The sequence below is a fragment of the Pseudophryne corroboree genome, chromosome 3, assembly GCF_028390025.1.
Source record: "Pseudophryne corroboree isolate aPseCor3 chromosome 3, aPseCor3.hap2, whole genome shotgun sequence".
In the NCBI taxonomy this organism is placed as follows: Eukaryota; Metazoa; Chordata; class Amphibia; order Anura; family Myobatrachidae; genus Pseudophryne; species Pseudophryne corroboree.
This window is the reverse complement of record NC_086446.1, coordinates 704021778-704044571: the sequence shown is the minus strand read 5'-3', so window position 1 is coordinate 704044571 and position 22794 is coordinate 704021778. Positions and strand designations below refer to the sequence as shown.

General features: G+C 47.9%; 1 protein-coding gene across 2 annotated transcripts in view; it reads left to right on the top strand.

Annotated features, from left to right (window-relative positions):
- A2M (alpha-2-macroglobulin) overlaps positions 1 to 22794 on the top strand; it is a 175297-nt gene that overhangs the window by 60776 nt on the left and 91727 nt on the right. For both annotated transcript variants that reach the window (XM_063962089.1, XM_063962088.1), the window contains exons 7-8: positions 826 to 910; positions 13497 to 13617. In XM_063962089.1, coding sequence (XP_063818159.1) covers positions 826 to 910; positions 13497 to 13617 — 206 coding nt within the window. The remainder of the gene's footprint in view (positions 1 to 825; positions 911 to 13496; positions 13618 to 22794) is intronic.

The following is a 22794-nucleotide window of genomic DNA, read 5'->3' as shown; positions in this document are numbered from 1 at the left end:
ATATCAAGTGTCTCCCGTTAGATTTGGGTGGGGTTTATTCAAACTGAAATCTAAATTGCAGTGTTAAAATAAAGCTGTCTAACATTTGCATGTAACTCACAAATGTTAGACAGCTTTATCTTTACACTGCAATTTACCATCATCGGTCACTCCATCCAAAATTGCACCAGCCCTATGGCAGATGCAACTTCTCCATCTGACCATGGCCTCCTATGCTTGTGACTGTGCGTCTGTGTCACAGTTGCCGTGTGGCACCGGAGTCTGAGCAGCATTAGGCTTCCTTCTCCTTCTAAGCCCGCCCCCAGACTACCATTGGCTAATTTCACAGGAGTCCAGGGGCAGGTTTAGAAGTAGAGTAAAGCCTAATGCTGAGTCCTAGGTGCTGCATGGCATCTGTTATACACACAGCGCTGCCAATCCCCGGGTTAATCAGCCAGCATATATTGTATATGACATACAGCATAACATGTATGTTTATATGTGCTAAGCACCCCCCTGCACTGTGTCATCACCGCTGCGTATGACCCAATAGCAAAACAGCTCCTTTTCTCCTATAGTTTATGTAATGTAGGCTCAGTAGGTGTCTTCGGAAGTTTTTGCACATAATCAGTTGCAAGTAATTACTCAGCTACAGTAAGCCAACATCTGCATTCTGTGTGGATTACGTGTGACTCAGAACCAGGCCTATAATGGGAATTGTGGACCACCATGCTCTTTTAAAGTATTCGGTATGCACGAACCAACACTGATGACTGAATAAAAGTTGTTATAACAAGAATTTGTGACGTTACACAATTATCATAGCTCTAATGTATTTCTTTTCAGTATTACCCAAATATAAGGTACAGGTGAAAATGCCGCCAGTTATCACTGTTCTTGACAAAGGAGTTAAAGTGACAGTATGTGGCAAGTAAGTATTGCTTTCCAAGATCATGGTGCTGAGAGGAGGGGTACTAATTACCTGGTCACAGGTCTGATATAGGGGCCCAGTGGGGGCCCGGTCCTCCCCCCTTTACTGGCAGCAGCAGCTCTTCTCCTCAGCTCAGCACATGCTGCTCTGTGCTGGGCTGCAGTGTCGCCATGGAGGCACTTAATATAAAAAATTTTTCTGTGCATGACCACGCCTCCTGTGATAAGGCCACACTCCCCTCAAAAGTACCTGGGCCCAGCCAGGCTCTCTACTGCCCTGCCCAAGATATGGCAAATAAAGATACTGTATGTTTATGGTTTGGGGTGTGGTATAATAGAACGACAGTGCTATGGTCAACGGTCAATAAGTCAACACCAAATGGTCAACATGCATTAGGTCGACAGGTATAAGAGGTCAAGAAAGGTTGACAGTGCTTGAGGTCAACAGGTACAAAAGGTTGTCATGAAAATGGTCAATAAAAAAATAAGATTTTACTCACCGGTAAATCTATTTCTCGTAGTCCGTAGTGGATGCTGGGGACTCCGTAAGGACCATGGGGAATAGACGGGCTCCGCAGGAGACTGGGCACTCTAAAGAAAGATTTAGTACTACCTGGTGTGCACTGGCTCCTCCCTCTATGCCCCTCCTCCAGACCTCAGTTAAGGAAACTGTGCCTGGAAGAGCTGACATTACAAGGAAAGGATTTTGGAATCCAGGGTAAGACTCATACCAGCCACACCAATCACACTGTACAACTTGTGATAACCTTACCCAGTTAACAGTATGAACAACAAACAAGCATCACTCAACTGATGCCACATAACATAACCGTTTAGTAAGCAATAACTATATACACGTATTGCAGAAAGTCCGCACTTGGGACGGGCTCCCAGCATCCACTACGGACTACGAGAAATAGAATTACCGGTAAGTAAAATCTTATTTTCTCTAACGTCCTAGTGGATGCTGGGGACTCCGTAAGGACCATGGGGATTATACCAAAGCTCCCAAACGGGCGGGAGAGTGCGGATGACTCTGCAGCACCGAATGGTCAAACTCAAGGTCCTCCTCAGCCAGGGTATCAAACTTGTAGAACTTTGCAAATGTGTTTGAACCCGACCAAGTAGCTGCTCGGCAAAGCTGTAATGCCGAGACCCCTCGGGCAGCCGCCCAAGAAGAGCCCACCTTTCTTGTGGAATGGGCTTTCACTGATTTTGGATGCGGCAATCCAGCCGCAGAATGAGCCTGCTGAATCGTGCCACAGATCCAGCGAGCAATAGTTTGCTTTGAAGCAGGAGCACCCAGCTTGTTGGATGCATACAGGAGAAACAGCGAGTCAGTCTTCCTGACTCCAGCCGTTCTGGTCACATAAACCTTCAAAGCCCGGACTACGTCAAGCAACTTGGAATCCTCCAAGTCACCAGTAGCCGCAGGCACCACAATAGGTTGGTTCAAATGAAAGGATGACACCACCTTTGGCAGAAATTGCGGACGAGTCCGCAATTCTGCCCTATCCATACGGAAAACCAGATAGGGGCTTTTAAATGACAAAGCCGCCAATTCTGACACACGCCTAGCCGAAGCTAAGGCCACCAGCATGACCACTTTCCACGTGAGATACTTTAGCTCCACGGTCTTAAGTGGCTCACACCAGTGGGATTTCAGGAAACTCAACACCACGTTAAGATCCCAAGGTGCCACTGGTGGCACAAAAAGGGGCTGAATATGCAGCACTCCCTTAACAAAAGTCTGAACCTCAGGCAGTGCAGCCAGTTCTTTTTGGAAGAAATGGATAGGGCCGAAATCTGTACCTTTATGGACCCTAATTTTAGACCCATAGTCACTCCTGACTGTAGGAAGTGCAGGAATCGACCCAGCTGGAATTCCTCTGTAGGGGCCTTCCTGGCCTCACACCACGCAACATATTTTCGCCATATATGGTGATAATGCTTTGCTGTCACATCCTTCCTAGCCTTTATCAGCGTAGGAATAACTTCATCCGGAATGCCTTTTTCCGCTAGGATCCGGCGTTCAACTGCCATGCCGTTAAACGCAGCTGCGGTAAGTCTTGGAACAGACAGGGCCCTTGTTGTAACAGGTCCTGTCTGAGAGGCAGAGGCCACGGGTCCTCTGTGAGCATTTCTTGCAATTCCGGGTACCAAGTCCTTCTTGGCCAATCCAGAACAATGAGTATTGTTCTCACTCCTCTTTTTCTTACAATTCTCAGCACCCTTGGTATGAGAGGAAGAGGAGGAAACACATAGACCGACAGGAACACCCACAGTGTTACTATTGGGTCCACAGCTATCGCCTGAGGGTCCCTTGACCTGGCGCAATATCTTTTTAGCTTTTTGTTGAGACGGGACGCCATCATGTCCCCCTGTGGCAGTTCCCATCGATTTGCAATCTGCGTGAAGACTTCTTGATGAAGTCCCCACTCTCCCGGGTGGAGGTCGTACCTGCTGAGGAAGTCTGCTTCCCAGTTGTGCACTCCCGGAATGAACACTGCTGACAGTGCTAGTACGTGATTCTCCGCCCCACGAAGAATCCTGGTGGCTTCTGCCATTGCCACCCTGCTTTTTGTGCCGCCCTGGCGGTTTACATGGGCCACTGCCGTGATGTTGTCTGACTGAATCAGCACTGGTTGGTTTCGAAGCAGAGGCTCTGCTCGACTCAGGGCGTTGTATATGGCCCTTAGTTCCAGGATATTGATGTGCAGACAAGTCTCCTGACTTGACCACAGCCCCTGGAAGTTTCTTCCTCGAGTGACTGCCCCCCATCCTCAGAGGCTTGCATCCGTGGTCACCAGGACCCAGTCCTGTATGCCGAACCTGCGGCCCTCGAGGAGGTGAGCACTTTGCAGCCACCACAGAAGAGACACCCTGGCCCTGGGGGACAGGGTGATCAGCCGATGCATCTGAAGATGCGATCCGGACCACTTGTCCAACAGATCCCACTGAAAGATCCTTGCATGGAACCTGCCGAAGGGAATGGCTTCGTATGACGCCACCATCTTTCCCAGGACTCACGTGCAGTGATGCACCGATACCTGTTTTGGTTTTAGGAGGCCTCTGACCAGATTCACGAGCTCCTGAGCCTTCTCCTCCGGGAGAAACACCTTTTTCTGGTTTGTGTCCAGAATCATGCCCAGGAAGGGCAGACGCGTCGTAGGAATCAGCTGCGACTTTGGAATATTCAGAATCCAGCCGTGCTGTTGCAACACTTCCTGAGAGAGTGCTACGCTGATCAGCAACCGCTCCCTGGACCTCGCCTTTATGAGGAGATCGTCCAAGTATGGGATAATCGTAACCCCTTGTTTCCGAAGGAGCACCATCATTTCCGCCATCACCTTGGTAAATATTCTCGGTGCCGTGGACAGGCCAAACGGCAACGTCTGGAATTGGTAATGACAGTCCTGTACCACAAACCTGAGGTACTCCTGATGAGGTGGATAAATGGGGACATGCAAGTACGCATCCTTGATGTCCAGAGACACCATAAAATCCGCCTCATCCAGGCTTGCAATGACCGCTCCGAGCGATTCCATTTTGAACTTGAATCTTTTCAGATAAATGTTCAGGATTTTAAATTCAATATGGGTCTGACCGAACCGTCCGGTTTCGGTACCACAAACATTGTGGAATAATATCCTCTTCCTTGTTGAAGGAGGGGAACCTTTACCACCACCTGCTGGAGATATAACTTGTGAATTGCCGCTAACACTACTTCCCTTTCTATGGGGGAAGCTGGCAGGGCCGATTTGAGGTAACGGTGAGGGGGCATCACTTCGAATTCCAGCTTGTATCCCTGAGACACAATCTGTATAGCCCAGGGATCCACCTGTGAGCGAACCCACTGGTGGCTGAAATTTCGGAGACGCGCCCCCACCGCTCCTGGCTCCTGTGGAGCCCCAGCGTCATGCGGTGGATTTAGTGGAAGCCGGGGAGGACTTCTGTTCCTGGGAACTAGCTGAATGGTGCAGCTTCTTTCCCCTACCCCTGCCTCTGGCCAGAAAGGACGCACCTCTGACCTTCTTGCTTCTCTGTGATCGAAAGGACTGCATTACGGTGCTTTCTTAGGCTGTGAGGGAATATATGGCAAAAAGTTTGACTTCCCAGCCGTAGCTGTGGAAACTAGGTCCGAGAGACCGTCCCCAAACAATTCCTCACCCTTGTAAGGTAACACCTCCATGAGCTTTTTGGAGTCGGCATCACCTGTCCATTGCCGAGTCCACAGGACCCTTCTGGCAGAAATTGACATTGCATTTATTCTAGAGCCCAGTAGGCAAATGTCTCTCTGGGCATCCCTCATATATAGGACAGCGTCTTTTATATGCCCCAGGGTCAGTAAAATGGTATCCTTGTCTAAGGTATCCATTTCCTCAGACAGATTATCTGTCCATGCTGCTACAGCACTACACATCCAGGCCGACGCAATAGCCGGCCTCAGTATAGTACCTGAGTGTGCATAAACAGACTTCAGGATACTTTCCTGCTTCCTATCTGCAGGATCCTTTAGGGCGGCCGTATCCTGTGACGGCAGGGCCACCTTTTTAGATAAGCGTGTCAGAGCTTTATCTACCCTAGGGGAGGATTCCCAGCGCATCCTGTCCGTTGGCGGGAAAGGGTACGCCATAAGTAACCTTTTGGAAATCAGCACTTTCTTATCGGGGGAATCCCATGCTTTTTCACATAATTCATTTAACTCATGTGAAGGGGGAAAAGTCACCTCTTGCTTTTTCTCCCCATACATATACACCCTTTTGTCAGGGACAGGGTTTTCCTCCGATATGTGCAATACATCCTTCATTGCTATAATCATGTATCGGATGGCTTTAGTCATTTTAGGCTGCAACTTTGCCTCATCGTCATCGACACTGGAGTCAGAATCCGTGTCGACATCTGTGTCAACCAACTGGGATAGTGGGCGCTTTTGAGACCCTGACGGCCTCTGAGCTGCAGAATCAGACACGGGTTGAGAACCTGACTGATTATCCAACCTTTTATGCAAGGAGCTTACGTTATCATTTAACACCTTCCACATATCTATCCAATCAGGTGTCGACGCCGTCGGCGGCGATACCACAGTCACTTGCACTTGTTCTGCCTCCACGTAACCGTCCTCGTCAAACATGTCGACACAAACGTACCAACACACCGCACACACACAGGGAATGCTCTAATTGAGGACAGGACCCCACAAGGCCTTTTGGGGAGACAGAGAGAGAGTATGCCAGCACACACCCCAGCGCTATATAACCCAGGGATTACACAGTAACTTAGTGTTTACCCCTGTTTATGATAATTTGCGCCTAAGTTTATGTGCCCCCCCTCTTTTTACCCTTTTTCTACCTTGATACTGTAGGGGAGAGCCTGGGGAGCTTCCTCTCAGCGGAGCTGTGAAGAGAAAATGGCGCTGGTTAGTGCTGAGGAAGAAGGCCCCTCAGCGGCGGGCTTCTGTCCCGGGTCTGTGTAATAAAATGGCGGGGGCTCGTACATATATACAGTGCCCAGCTGTATATATGTGTCTTTTTGCCAAGAGGTATCCTAATTGCTGCCCAGGGCGCCCAACGCCCTGCACCCTACAGTGACCGGAGTGTGTGGGTAGTGTGGGCGCAATGGCGCACAGTTGCAGTGCTGTGCGCTACCTCATGTGAAGACAGGAGTCTTCTGCCGCCGATTTCGATGTCTTCTTGCTTCTGCCGGCTTCTGACTTCTGGCTCTGCGAGGGGGACGGCGGCGCGGCTCCGGGAACGGACGACAAGGTCAGGTCCTGTGTTCGATCCCTCTGGAGTTAATGGTGTCCAGTAGCCTAAGAAGCGCAACCTAGCCGCAGTTAGTAGGTTTGCTTCTCTCCCCTCAGTCCCACGTAGCAGAGAGTCTGTTGCCAGCAGAAGCTCTCTGAAAATAAAAAAACCTAACTAAAAATAAGAATTTACTTACCGATAATTCTATTTCTCGTAGTCCGTAGTGGATGCTGGGAACTCCGTAAGGACCATGGGGAATAGCGGCTCCGCAGGAGACTGGGCACAAATAGAAAGCTTTAGAACTACCTGGTGTGCACTGGCTCCTCCCCCTATGACCCTCCTCCAAGCCTCAGTTAGGATACTGTGCCCGGAAGAGCGTACACAATAAGGAAGGATTATGAATCCCGGGTAAGACTCATACCAGCCACACCAATCACACCGTATAACTTGTGATCTGAACCCAGTTAACAGTATGAAAACAGAGGAGCCTCTATAAAAGATGGCTCACTACAACAATAACCCGATTTTGTTAACAATAACTATGTACAAGTATTGCAGACAATCCGCACTTGGGATGGGCGCCCAGCATCCACTACGGACTACGAGAAATAGAATTATCGGTAAGTAAATTCTTATTTTCTCTGACGTCCTAGTGGATGCTGGGAACTCCGTAAGGACCATGGGGATTATACCAAAGCTCCCAAACGGGCGGGAGAGTGCGGATGACTCTGCAGCACCGAATGAGAGAACTCCAGGTCCTCCTCAGCCAGGGTATCAAATTTGTAGAATTTAGCAAACGTGTTTGCCCCTGACCAAGTAGCTGCTCGGCAAAGTTGTAACGCCGAGACCCCTCGGGCAGCCGCCCAAGATGAGCCCACCTTCCTTGTGGAATGGGCTTTTACAGATTTTGGCTGTGGCAGGCCTGCCACAGAATGTGCAAGCTGAATTGTACTACAAATCCAACGAGCAATTGTCTGCTTAGAAGCAGGAGCACCCAGCTTGTTGGGTGCATACAGGATAAACAGCGAGTCAGATTTTCTGACTCCAGCCGTCCTGGAAACATATATTTTCAGGGCCCTGACTACGTCCAGCAACTTGGAGTCCTCCAAGTCCCTAGTAGCCGCAGGTACCACAATAGGCTGGTTCAGGTGAAACGCTGATACCACCTTAGGGAGAAATTGAGGACGAGTCCTCAATTCTGCCCTGTCCGAATGAAAAATTAGGTAAGGGCTTTTATATGACAAAGCCGCCAATTCTGAGACACGCCTGGCTGAAGCCAGGGCCAACAGCATTACCACTTTCCATGTGAGATATTTTAAGTCCACAGTGGTGAGTGGTTCAAACCAATGTGATTTTAGGAACCCCAAAACTACATTGAGATCCCAAGGTGCCACTGGAGGCACAAAAGGAGGCTGTATATGCAGTACCCCTTTGACAAACGTCTGAACCTCAGGAACTGAAGCCAGTTCTTTCTGGAAGAAAATCGACAGGGCCGAAATTTGAACCTTAATGGACCCTAATTTTAGGCCCATAGACAGTCCTGTTTGCAGGAAACGACCCAGTTGAAATTCCTCTGTAGGGGCCTTCCTGGCCTCGCACCACGCAACATATTTACGCCAAATACGGTGATAATGCTGCACGGTTACATCCTTCCTGGCTTTGATCAGGGTAGGGATGACTTCATCCGGAATGCCTTTTTCCTTCAGGATCCGGCGTTCAACTGCCATGCCATCAAACGCAGCCGCGGTAAGTCTTGGAACAGACAGGGTCCCTGCTGGAGCAGGTCCCTTCTTAGAGGTAGAGGCCACGGGTCCTCTGTGAGCATCTCTTGAAGTTCCGGGTACCAAGTCCTTCTTGGCCAATCCGGAGCCACGAGTATAGTCCTTACTCCTCTCCTTCTTATGATTCTCATTACCTTAGGTATGAGAGGCAGAGGAGGGAACACATACACTGACTGGTACACCCACGGCGTTACCAGAGCGTCCACAGCTATTGCCTGAGGGTCCCGTGACCTGGCACAATACCTGTCTAGTTTTTTGTTGAGGCGGGACGCCATCATGTCCACCTTTGGTTTTTACCAACGGTTTACAATCATGTGGAAGACTTCTGGGTGAAGTCCCCACTCTCCCGGATGGAGGTCGTGCCTGCTGAGGAAGTCTGCTTCCCAGTTGTCCACTCCCGGAATGAACACTGCTGACAGTGCTATCACATGATTTTCCGCCCAGCGGAGAATCCTTGCAACTTCTGCCATTGCCCTCCTGCTTCTTGTGCCGCCCTGTCTGTTTACGTGGGCGACTGCCGTGATGTTGTCTGACTGAATCAGCACCGGCTGACCTTGAAGCAGAGGCCGTGCTAGGCTTAGAGCATTGTAGATGGCCCTTAGCTCCAGGATATTTATGTGAAGTGATGTCTCCAGGCTTGACCACAAGCCCTGGAAATTTCTTCCTTGTGTGACTGCTCCCCAGCCTCTCAGGCTGGCATCCGTGGTCACCAGGACCCAGTCCTGAATGCCGAATCTGCGGCCCTCTAGAAGATGAGCACTCTGCAACCACCACAGGAGAGACACCCTTGTCCTTGGGGACAGGGTTATCCGCTGATGCATCTGAAGATGCGATCCGGACCATTTGTCCAGCAGATCCCACTGGAACGTTCTTGCATGGAATCTGCCGAATGGAATCGCTTCGTAGGAAGCTACCATCTTTCCCAGGACTCTTGTGCATTGATGCACTGAGACTTGCCCTGGTTTCAAGAGGTTCCTGACTAGGTCGGATAACTCCCTGGCTTTTTCCTCCGGAAGGAACACCTTTTTCTGGACTGTGTCCAGAATCATCCCTAGGAACAGAAGACGTGTCGTCGGAATCAGCTGCGATTTTGGGATATTTAGAATCCAACCGTGCTAACGTAGCACTACTTGAGATAGTGCTACTCCGACTACTAACTGTTCTCTGGATCTTGCTCTTATCAGGAGATCGTCCCAGTAAGGGATAATTAAAACGCCTTTTCTTCGAAGAAGAATCATCATTTCAGCCATTACCTTGGTAAAGACCCGGGGTGCCGTGGATAATCCAAACGGCAGCGTCTGAAACTGATAGTGACAGTTTTGTACCACAAACCTGAGGTACCCTTGATGAGAAGGGTAAATGGGGACATGGAGGTAGGCATCTTTGATGTCCAGAGACACCATATAGTCCCCCTCTTCCAGGTTCGCGATCACTGCCCTGAGTGACTCCATCTTGAATTTGAACCTCTGTATGTAAGTGTTCAAAGACTTCAGATTTAAAATAGGTCTTACCGAGCCGTCCGGCTTCGGTACCACAAACAGTGTGGAATAATACCCCTTCCCTTGTTGCAGGAGGGGTACCTTGATTATCACCTGCTGGGAATACAGCTTGTGAACTGCCTCCATTACTGCCTCCCTGTCGGAGGGAGACGTTGGTAAAGCAGACTTCAGACACCGGCGAGGGGGAGACGTCTCGAACTCCAATTTGTACCCCTGAGATACCACTTGAAGGATCCAGGGGTCCACTTGCGAGTGAGCCCACTGCGCGCTGAAATTCTTGAGACGGGCCCCCACCGTGCCAGAGTCCGCTTGTAAGGCCCCAGCGTCATGCTGAGGACTTGGCAGCAGCGGGAGAGGGCTTTTGTTCCTGGGAATTCGCTGTCTGTTGCAGTCTTTTTCCCCTTCCTCTACCCCGGGGCAGAAAAGAGGAACCTTTTGCCCGCTTGCCCTTATGGGGACGAAAGGACTGTGCCTGATAAGGCGGCGTCTTTTTATGCTGAGAGGAGACCTGGGGTAAAAATGTGGATTTCCCAGCAGTTGCCGTGGCCACCAGGTCCGACAGACCGACCCCAAATAACTCCTCCCCTTTATAAGGCAATATTTCCATATGCCGTTTTGAATCCGCATCACCTGACCACTGTCGCGTCCATAACCCTCTTCTGGCAGAAATGGACAGCGCACTAACTCTTGATGCCAGAGTGCAAATATCCCTCTGTGCATCTCGCATATATAGAAATGCATCTTTTAAATGCTCTATAGTCAACAAAATACTGTCCCTATCCAGGGTATCAATATTTTCAGTCAGGGAATCCGACCAAGCCACCCCAGCACTGCACATCCAGGCTGAGGCGATTGCTGGTCGCAGTATAACACCAGTATGTGTGTATATACTTTTTAGGATATTCTCCAGTTTTCTGTCACCTGGTTCCTTGAGGGCGGCCGTATCAGGAGACGGTAACGCCACTTGTTTTGATAAGCGTGTGAGTGCTTTATCCACTCTAGGGGGTGTTTCCCAACGCGCCCTAACCTCTGGCGGGAAAGGGTATAACTATAATGCCAATAACTTTTTAGAAATTATCAGTTTTTTATCGGGGGAAACCCACGCTTCATCACACACTTCATTTAATTCATCTGATTCAGGAAAAACTACGGGTAGTTTTTTCACACCCCACTTAATACCCTTTTTAGTGGTACTTGCAGTATCAGAAATGTTTAAAACCTCTCTCATTGCCGTGATCATGTAACGTGTGGCCCTACTGGAAGTCACGTTTGTCTCCTCACCGTCGACACTGGAGTCAGTATCCGTGTCGACGTCTGTATCAACCACCTGAGGTAACGGCCTTTTTAGAGCCCCTGATGGTTTCTGAGACGCCTGGACAGGGACTAGCTGATTAGTCGGCTGTCTCATGTCATCAACTGTCTTTTGTAAAGAGCTGACACTGTCACGTAAATCCTTCCATAAAGCCATCCACTCAGGTGTCGACTCCCTAGGGGGTGACATCTCTATTATAGGCAATTGCCCCGCCTCCACATCATTTTCCTCCTCATACATGTCGACACAAACGTACCGACACACAGCACACGCACGGGAATGCTCTGATAGAGGACAGGACCCCACTAGCCCTTTGGGGAGACAGAGGGAGAGTATGCCAGCACACATCAGAGCGCTATATATATATATATATATATCGGGACAACCTTATATAAGTGTTTCTCCCTTATAGCTGCTGTATTGTTAATAGCCCGCCAATTAGTGCCCCCCTCTCTTTTTTACCTTGTTTCTGTAGTGCAGGACTGCAGGGGAGAGTCAGGGAGACGTCCTTCCAGCGGAGCTGTGAGGGAAAATGGCGCCTTCTCGGCGGCCTTTCTCCCGCTTTTTGTGGAAATCTGGCAGGGGTTAAAATTCATCCATATAGCCCAGGGGCTATATGTGATGTATTTTTCGCCAGCCAAGGTGTTTCTATTGCTGCTCAGGGCGCCCCCCCCTAGCGCCCTGCACCCTCAGTGACCGGAGTGTGAAGTGTGCTGAGAAGCAATGGCGCACAGCTGCAGTGCTGTGCGCTACCTTGTGGAAGACAGGATGTCTTCTGCCGCCGATTTGCCGGACCTCTTCTTGCTTCTGGCTCTGTAAGGGGGCCGGCGGCGCGGCTCTGGGACCGAGCTCCAAGGCTGGGCCTGTGATCGGTCCCTCTGGAGCTAATGGTGTCCAGTAGCCTAAGAAGCCCAATCCACTCTGCACGCAGGTGAGTTCGCTTCTTCTCCCCTTAGTCCCTCGATGCAGTGAGCCTGTTGCCAGCAGGTCTCACTGAAAATAAAAAACCTAAACTAAAACTTTCACTAAGAAGCTCAGGAGAGCCCCTAGTGTGCACCCTTCTCGTTCGGGCACAAAAATCTAACTGAGGCTTGGAGGAGGGTCATAGGGGAAGGAGCCAGTGCACACCAGGTAGTTCTAAAGCTTTCTATTTGTGCCCAGTCTCCTGCGGAGCCGCTATTCCCCATGGTCCTTACGGAGTTCCCAGCATCCACTAGGACGTCAGAGAAATACTTTCTTATTAGCAAGCTCAGGAGAGCTCACTAAAAGCACCCAGCTCTGGCCGGGCACAGATTCTAACTGAGGTCTGGAGGAGGGGCATAGAGGGAGGAGCCAGTGCACACCAGGTAGTACTAAATCTTTCTTTAGAGTGCCCAGTCTCCTGCGGAGCCTGTCTATTCCCCATGGTGCTTACGGAGTCCCCAGCATCCACTAGGACGTTAGAGAAAAAAGGTTGACATATTTTTTTGTTTTTTTGGGGCCAAATCTGGCACATTTCATGTTATGTGACCACCATCAGTAGAAACTGATACCCTCACAGACTTGCTTTGCTCGCCACGCTTTGGGCAAGATTTCTATTCCCAATAGATATTCATGTGGATAATAAATCAACCAAATATTGAGAAAACACGTATCAAACCTGAAAAACATGCGTCAACCATGTGTGTGTCGGTGTGTCGACCATTGTCATGTTGACCTTTTGAACAGGTCAACATTTTGTACCTGTCAACCTTGAGCACTATCAACCTTTCATCTGTCAACCTACTGTACCTGTTGACTTAATGCATGTCGACCATTTAGTGTGGACCTATTGACTGTTGATCATAACATTGTTTATCATGCAGATACTGATGGTAATCATATTTTGCATGGTCAAAAGCAGCAGCAGTTGTCAGAATGACCCAAAATGTGAAACAACCTAAAAATCAGTACTTTGCAACGAATAGCGCAGGTGCAACCACACCTGAATGACACCCATTGATCGTCAATCAGATGTGGTTGGAGTACAGTAGCTATCCATCCTGCTTCCTACATTACAGGACCTGTTCTCGCATGTGCAGTATAAGACCTGTGCATGTGCAAAGTACTGAACATCAGTACTCTGCGCATGATGTTGCAAATCCTTTGGGATCTGAATGACCCTCATTATGCACAGTGTGAATCTAATTACCGGCACAGTCAGCAGGGATTTTTGGGGATACTATCTCTTTATTTTAAGGTGTGGTGTAACTTACCTCCTTCTTATCAGATACACCTATGGGAAACCAGTTGCAGGAAGAATTGATGTCCGTGTCTGCAGAATGTACAAATACAGTTATTCTACCTGTGCTGGTGAAGAAAATAGTGTGTGTGAAGAACTGTCACATCAGGTGAGTACAACATGGTAGTACACAGAGTAGTAGGAACATTATTTTGTAAATAGATCTATTGTAAAAATGCTGAAAGGTACAGTATAGAACAGGGGTGGGCAATTATTTCAGCTGAGGGGCCACTTGACATTTCCTGTCAGTATCCGAGGGCCACATACAAAATAGCAGCTCGCCCCACTTGCCAAAAATATATGGACGTGGCTTCATGTGGAAGGGGTGTGGGCAAAAAATAATACAGATTCATATTAGGCTGCACAATAGTCTCCATTATTCAAATTGCGCCACACAGCGCCACTTACACACATTACACCAGGTAGAGCCCCTTTTACACACATTACGGCAGGTAGAGAGCCTTTTTACACATTAACATTTTATTTAGGATAATTATTGTGCAGCAAGCAAATTATCCAGTGTCTTATGGCCCCTGGGGAAAGGTGTGACACGGTGACAGAACACGGTGGGGGTGACACAGTGACAGAACACGGTGGGGGTGACACGGTGACAGAACATGGTGGGGGTGACAGAACACGGGGGGTGTGACACAGTGACAGAACACGGTGGGGGTGACACGGTGACAGAACATGGGGTGTGTGACACGGTGACAGAACACGGGGAGGGGGGGTGACAGTGACAGAACACGGGTGTGTGACACGGTGACAGAACACGGTGGGGGTGACACGGTGACAGAACACGGGGAGGGGGGGTGACAGTGACAGAAAATAGGTGTGTGACACAGTGACAGAAAACGGTGGGGGTGACACAGTGACAACACGGGGAGGGGGGGTGACAGTGACAGAACACGGATGTGTGACACGGTGACAGAACACGGGGGGTGTGACAGTGAAAGAACACGGGGAGGGGGGGTGACAGTGACAGAACATGGTGGGGGTGACACGGTGACAGAACACGGGGAGGGGGGTGACAGTGACAGAACACGGGGGGTGTGACACAGTGACAGAACACGGTGGGGGTGGCAGTGACAGAACACGGATGTGTGACACGGTGACAGAACACGGTGGGTGTGACACAGTGAAAGAACACGGGGAGGGGGGGGTGACAGAACACGGTGGGGGTGACAGTGACAGAACACGGGGGGTGTGACACAGTGACAGAACACGGGGGTGACAGTGACAGAACACAGAGGGGGGGTGACACAGTGACAGAACACGGGGGGGGGGGGGGGTGACATAGTGACAGAACATGGGGGTGACATGGTGACAGAACACGGGAGGGGATGGTACAGCGAGAGCTAAAGATCTCTCCCCCAAACCTAAAAACAGTCTGACGCCACTGCCCGCACACACAAATATACGCACACTATCACATTTCACTTTTCCCAGTAACTTACTGATCTGGCTGGCAGTGACAGGAAGGATGGATCTGTAGCAGTCTGGCTCTTGTCCCGTGTAGCCCCGCCCCCTGAGGTCCCGTGTAGCCCCGCCCCTCATCGGCACGTAGCCCCGCCCCCTTCTCGGCTGAACACAGCCGTTGTCACTGGGGACTCTGGAGGAGGCTGCTACAACGCAGCAGCAGGAGCAGCAGGGGAGAGAGGAGCCGCTGGCAGCTTGGAGGTACTGCAGTGCAGAGCAATGACAAGCAGCTCAGCCGGTCGGGCCGCTTGTCGTTGCTCGCTGGTGGGAGGCAGTGGGCCGGGCAGGATCAGTTTGCGGGCCGCATCCGGCCCGCGGGCCGTATTTTGCCCACCCCTAGTATAGAACAACGGCTAGAGCTACTATTGGGTTAATCAGTAACTCCACTCTGTCAAAAGTGCACAGGTTACTCTAAAAAGAAGATAGTTATTATAACCCATCGCCACCAATCTAATGGTGTAAAATTTTTTTAGAATGGAATGGTTAATGTAAGCCCCTTGTTTGCTTGGGTGTATTGTTTTAGCTTGTTCTACCTAATTTATCATTCGGTAGCTCCATAGTCGGCTCTAATCAATATGATGCCCTAGGCAAGATTTTGTCTGGTGCCCCCTAGCACCAGCGCTAGTCCTGCATCTGACCCTGCTTCCCTTTCCATCACCATCACCCCTCAGTCATACTAGTCCTCATTTTGGTGCTCCTACCCCCTATATGCTAAATAGGAACACTGCGCGCATTTGGTGCACATCCCAAAAAGGGGCGTATTCTTTTGGGAAGGGGCATGGCCACACAATGGTACCCACAATTCATATTACGCCACACAGTAGTGCAACTTTATTCACATTATATCATGCAATAGTGTCCCTTCTTCATGTTACATCACACAGTAGTACCACTTTACCTTATATTCATTACTAATCACAGTAGTGCCCCTTCTTCATGTTACATTACATTGAATTGATCCTTATTCACATTAAACCACAACATATTGCTCTTTATTCATATAAGACCACACAGTAGTGCCTTTTCTATACATTATGCCACACAGTAGAGCACCTTATACACATAATGCCACACATTAGTAATGCATTTATACACATAATACCACACAGTAATGCTACTTACACATATGATACACATTATTAATATCCTTATAAACATAATGCACCTTACACATTATCCCAACCTTTATTAATGCCCTTATACACATAATAACACACATAGTGCCCCTTACACTTATGTCGCACATTATTAATGCATTTATACACGACATTCATAATGCCCCTTACACATATACGAACACTACTGCACAACCAACCCACCTGCACACAGCACTCACGCGGTCGCTAACACTGTGACCTCTGCCTCTGCTTGGATACAGATGTGTCCTCACACATCTTGCCTCAATATGCCATGCAGCTCTGCTAACATTGGGCACCTTTTTTTTGCAGAAAATGCATCTTATTTTCATTGCTATGTGACTAGGAAGCACAAGCAGCTTCTGCTGATTAAATTGATAATAAGCATGCCTATATTCTGTGTGCGACTGTGGCTGTATCTGCATATGAAATGCTATATGACAATGATTTCCACGAATACACTGTAACGTAGCATTGCGTATGCAGATACAGCCGCAGTCACACATATCATTTTAATCAGCAGAATCTGCTTGTGTGCCCATGGCATTCCAAATGCCCTAGGCATTTGCCTAGTTTGTCTATGCCTGGGGCAGGCTCCGAGTAGCTCAGTCTTTACTAACTCAGATCGAGGGGTTATTTATCTATCAGTGTTTTTCAAAACTTCAGATTTTCTGTGTTTGTTTTTTTCCTGAGATTTTGCTGTGGGGTTTACCTACAGATTGATAAATAAATCTAATTTTCTTATGGATCAAATATGGTCGTGTCCAGAGGCGGAACTACCATTGGTGCAGCAGGTGCATTGCACCGGGGCCCCTGACAACTAAAAGGTGCCCACTGCTGCCCAGACCAGAAATTAGTTATCCCCGCCTACCTCCCCCACAGACCATTTTAAGCAATGTTGGATGAATGGCCCAGTGCAGAAAACAGGATGGGTTCTACTGCCTGAGGGATCTGCCCTTTATCTTAGGGAGGCAGGGCTGACCTTGTGTGGGCTGGGCTTATAGGAGGAGTCCTGCCTCCTATCAGTGCTGATGATCACAGCCAAATACTGCCATATTTTTTATATTTTTTATTCACTGCTGTCTACTGAATTAAAGGCAGCCACAACTGGTGTAACTGGCACTGTCAGAGTCTGCCTGACCGAGTGCCAAACTGAGGAAAGCACAAGGGGTGGGGGCCCCTGTCTCAGACAGATCAGAGGCTGCTGTGTCCCTGCCCCCACCAAGGTACATTCTCTGAACTGAGCAGGTCATTGTGTTTGTATCCCTGTCACCCACTGCCTCTCCCTGTCACCCTCTCCTTGTCACCCACTGCCTCTCCCTGTCACAATCTGCCTCTCCCTGTCACCCATATGCAGGGTGCCTTACGCTGTAACCCTCTGCCTCTCCCTGTCACCCATTGTTGTGTGGCATACTGTGAACATTGGTTGGGGTGGAGAACAGGGGCCCAGATTATATTTTTGCACCTGGGCCCCCCACTCACAAATTTAACCACTGGTCCTGTCCATACAGTCTTTACAGTGTATATATTCTCATGTTGTTTCTGATCATCTTACAGCTGCATAATACAGCTGGTTTACAGTTTTTCTTAGTAGTGGAAATCTCATCTTGGTTAACCCACCTATTATCAGTTCTACCTTATGCACATAAGTCCATTTGTCTCCAGAGCTGAGACTCCCTCACTTTGGGCAGCCAGAAAGTCAGCAATTATGGTTTGGGAACTATCTGACTCCATTTGACTTCAGAACTATTCCTAGATCCTCTTTTACAGAACACACCTAGTAGGTCCTGCTGCATTTAGGCTGCATTTTGTTGCATTCTAGGCAGCATTTACTTATTTATGTGCTGACACTTCCTCTTTGGATAAATGCACGGTTGCACCATTAGTAATAATGGCCAACAGAACATAGAAACTTATAATTTGACAACAGATAAGAACCACGTGACCCAACTAGTCTGCCCCTTTTTTTATACTTTAGATAATGCCAACCCTGTTTGATCCTTAGAATGCCTACCATTGATAGTGGTGATGATGACATAACCCATTGATGGAAACAAAAATGTATCTTCTCCTGTACCATCGATGGTTTCAACCATTGGTTGTTTGCGTATGCACAGATGTTAGTACCTTTGATTTGGGGCGGGCATGGTGAGAGAAGTCTATATCAGATACTGGCACACTGTCTGTATATGTGAGCCGGGATGGTGCAGGGCTGCTGGCTGACAGATGGGCTAAAGAGCGAGGCAGAAACGGTATCCTGACGCACTGCATGTCATTCACATATAGTGTATGGGGATGCAGATGGCATACCTTGCTCTGTAGCTGACTTGGCAGGCTCAGCTGTCAGTCAGCAGCCCTGCATTGCCGCTGTCTATTACACATAGTACAGCACTCTGGTAAGGGTGGGTGGTGGGGGGCAAAGCTACCATCAATGGTAGGCAACTATTCAAATGGCCACCATCGATGGCAAAACTATTCAACATTGGTGGGAGACCATCGATGGTTTTAAATCATCAATGGTCGATGACCATCTCTAACCCTCAGATTTTCACAGTGCAACAGAGTGCCCTACTTACATGTACTCTGCAATCACACATACAGGGGGTAATTCAGACCTGTTTGCTAGGGTGCGTTTTTTGCATTCCTGCGATCAGGTAGTCGCCGCCTACAGGGGGAGGGGGACATCGCTGTGCAGGTGTGCAATGCATGTGCAGGAGAGCTGCACAAACAGAAGTTTCTGCAGTCTCTGAACAGCCAAGGACTTACTCAGCCAGTGCAATGATCTGGGCCGGAGCTGACATCAGGATTCCTCCCACAAAACGCCGGGTCCCGCCTGCGTTTTTCCGGACACTCCCTGAAAATGGTTAGTTGCCACCCACAAAGCCCTCTTCCTGTCAATCTTCTAGCGATCGCCAGTGCGATCGGATTTTTTGCATCATCCCGTCGCTTTCCATCGCTCCCTGTCGCTGCGGATCATTGCGCCTGCGCATTAGGGTGCATACGCATGCGTAGTTCAGACCTGATCGCCCGCAGCAGCGATCAGGTCTGAATTAACCCCACAGTTGGCTTCGCTGACTGATTCTGATGCCAGAGATGCCAATTGTATGCAGAGGAGCGGGTGCAGAGAGTCGGTTGCCTCTAAACGTTATCCTGGAATATAAGGACTGGTAGCGAATATCGGCAATTACCCAGTGAGCCAGTTTAACTTCACATTCTCTGTTGACTTCACACTTTCTGTCTAACTGGAATTCTTGTCCTAGGTCAGTGGTTCTCAATGATCTTCATAGAAATATAGAAACATAGAATTTGACGGCAGATAAGAACCACTTGGCCCATCTAGTCTGCCCCTTTTTTTTATCCTTAGGTAATCTCAACCCTTTTTGAACCTTAATTCTTTGTAAGGATATTCATATGCCTATCCCAAGCATGTTTAAATTGCTCTACAGTCTTAACCTCTACCACCTCTGATGGGAGGCTATTCCACTTATCCACTACCCTTTCTGTGAAGTCATTTTTCCTTAAATTTCCCCTGAACCTGCCTCCCTCCAGTTTCAGTGTTATGTCCTCGAGTTCTGATACTTCTCTTCCTTTGAAGAATGTTTCCCTCCTGAACTTTGTTAAAACCCTTGATATATTTGAAAGTTTCTATCATGTCTCCCCTTTCCCTTCTCTCCTCCAAACTATACATGTTAAGATCTTTTAGCCTTTCCGGGTAAGTTTTGTGATGTAGGCCATGCACCATTTTAGTTGCCCTTCTTTGTACACTCTCTAATATATTTATATCCTTCTGGAGATATGGTCTCCAGAACTGGACACAGTATTCCAGATGAGGCCGCACCAATGACCTATACAGTGGCATTATCACTTTTCCTGCTACTGATTCCTCTTCCTATGAAACCAAGCATCTTCCACCTTGGTTCCCACCTCTGGTAACCCATCTGCATTATGTGTACCCCCAACATTTGCTAAGCAATACATTGGTAATTAATATACAGTAATTGCTATTAGATAAAATGTTTAGGCGCTGCTATATATAAAAGCAATAAACAAGAACTTGAAATAATTATACAAAAACAGAATTAACTGAACATAAATATTTCTCACATATTTACAATCTGAATTTTTGTTTTTAAATTAACAGTAAAACTGTAGCCCACATATGCTATTATGTTTGCATGGATACAGGGATAGATTTTTTTTATTTTTTTTTCATTTTGTTACCAGGGTCCTACTTTGCTGTATGGAGCTGGAGATCCCTAGGACACAGTTTTTTCTATGAGTCTATAACATAGATTACCCCCCAACCCTTTTCCACCATTACTGAAAATGTTTCAAGTACCATTAAAAGACACACAGAGTAACAAAGGGGTACAAGTACAACACAATTGAAAACCACTGTCCTAGAATATTCTTGCTGAGTCTCCATATAGTCTATTTTGCCTTTCCCTTCTCAAGCACAACTATTTCATACTCTAATCTCTTCTATACATTTCTCTTAGAGAGCTCGGAATATGTCCACTTGTTCCTCTCCCCAAATTCAACATTTTCTCTTTTCTCTTCTGCAAATCTCACCCATGACGCCTCTGATACTTGATGTCACACACCTTCCTTTATCCTTGGGTGGTTCATTTATTATTATTACTTTTATTATCCTTTGTTTATATAGTGCTACAAGGGGTCAGCAGTGCCTTATAGAGTAAGTAAGGAGTATGAACATTAAAGGAAAAAAGTGGCTTACAGCACAAAACACAGCAGAACATGGACAAGGGTTATAAACACTTCTGCAGCAGCAGTCATAAGATGGGAAATAAGCAGTTGCGCGGCCAATCCCAGAGGTTTGGTGCTATTGTTGGCAGTGGGGAAGAGGTGATGGCATAAGTGAGGGAAGGAAAAGCACTTGAGGAAAGAGGGCCCTGCTCGTGAGAGCTTACAGTCTAAAATTAATACATCTTAACATAGTATGAATGCTCAATTCTTTTTAATAAATACCATATTCATAAAGCTGGTCAAAGTTTACAATTAGTAGATGAGATATAAAATACACTAAAGGAGATATAATTCACAATGGATTCAGTAGATAAATATATCTTGTTCAATAAATTGAAAAACATCAAATATAAGTCCAGCAAATGATGAAACAGAACACATTTCAGAGACATGCAAAATAGCAGTATACCAAATAATTGTGTCCATTCTGCAAGTTTTGAAAGATAACAGAATCCAATATATAATGAAACATAGTAGTTCATATTAGGCTGACCATATTTCAGAGACGTGTTTTAAAGACATACATTGGGGTAAATTTACTAAGATTCGTAATTTCCGAAAAAAGGTCAAAGTTCAATCACGAATGACATCGACAGTGTAAAACTGCAACTTTTTGAATTGATTACGATGGATTTACTAAGCTGTCGTATTCGGGTTTTTCTTTTCTTCCGATGTCGATGTCATTCGTTTTTTTTTACCTATTTTTACGGCAGTGATTAGCAAAACACTGCCGTTTTTTTTTACAATCAATCTCGGCCGGATCTGTGTGATCCGTGCTGGTGTTTATTTTTTTTTTTAATTAAACAATGTAAAATCATTAAAAAAAATGCGTGGGGTCCCCCCTCCTAAGCATAACCAGCCTCGGGCTCTTTGAGCCGATCCTGGTTGCAAAAATATGGGGGGAAAAAGAGTAGGGGTCCCCCGTATTTTTAAAACCAGCACCGGGCTCCACTAGCTGGACAGATAATGCCACAGCCGGGGGTCACTTTTATATAGTGCCCTGCGGCCGTGGCATCAAAAATCCAACTAGTCACCCCTGGCCGGGGTACCCTGGGGGAGTGGGGACCCCTTCAATCAAGGGGTCCCCCCCCCCCAGCCACCCAAGGGCCAGGGGTGAAGCCCGAGGCTGTCCCCCCCCCATCCAATGGGCTGCGGATGGGGAGGCTGATAGCCTTTGTTGTAAAAGAAAAGATATTGTTTTTAGTAGCAGTACTACAAGGCCCAGCAAGCCTCCCCCGCATGCTGGTACTTGGAGAACCACAAGTACCAGCATGCGACGGAAAAACGGTCCCGCTGGTACCTGTAGTACTACTACTAAAAAAATACCCAAAAAAAGACAAGACACACACACCGTGAAAGTAAAGATTTATTACATACATCCACACAAACATACATACATACTTACCTACCTTATGTTCACACGCAGGTCGGTCCTCTTCTCCAGTAGAATCCAAGGGGTACCTGTTGAAGAAATTATACTCACGAGATCCAGGGGTCCAGGCTCCTCGGGAAATCCAGGGGTAATCCACGTACTTGCATAAAATAAGAAAACGGAAAGCCGAGCCACGAACTGAAAGGGGCCCCATGTGTTCACATGGGACTCCTTTCCACGAATGCCAGAAAGCCACTCTGACTTCTGTCTAAGTGGGTTTCTTCAGCCAATCAGGGAGTGCCACGTTGTAGCACTCTCCTGATCGGCTGTGTGCTCTTGTCCTCACTGACAGGCAGCACACGGCAGTGTTACAATGTAGCGCCTATGCGCTACATTGTAACCAATGATGGGAACTTTCTGCCCTGCGGTTGACCTAAAGTGACGTCACCGCTGAGCAGAAAGTTCCCATCATTGGTTACAATGTAGCGCATAGGCGCTACATTGTAACACTGCCGTGTGCTGCCTGTCAGTG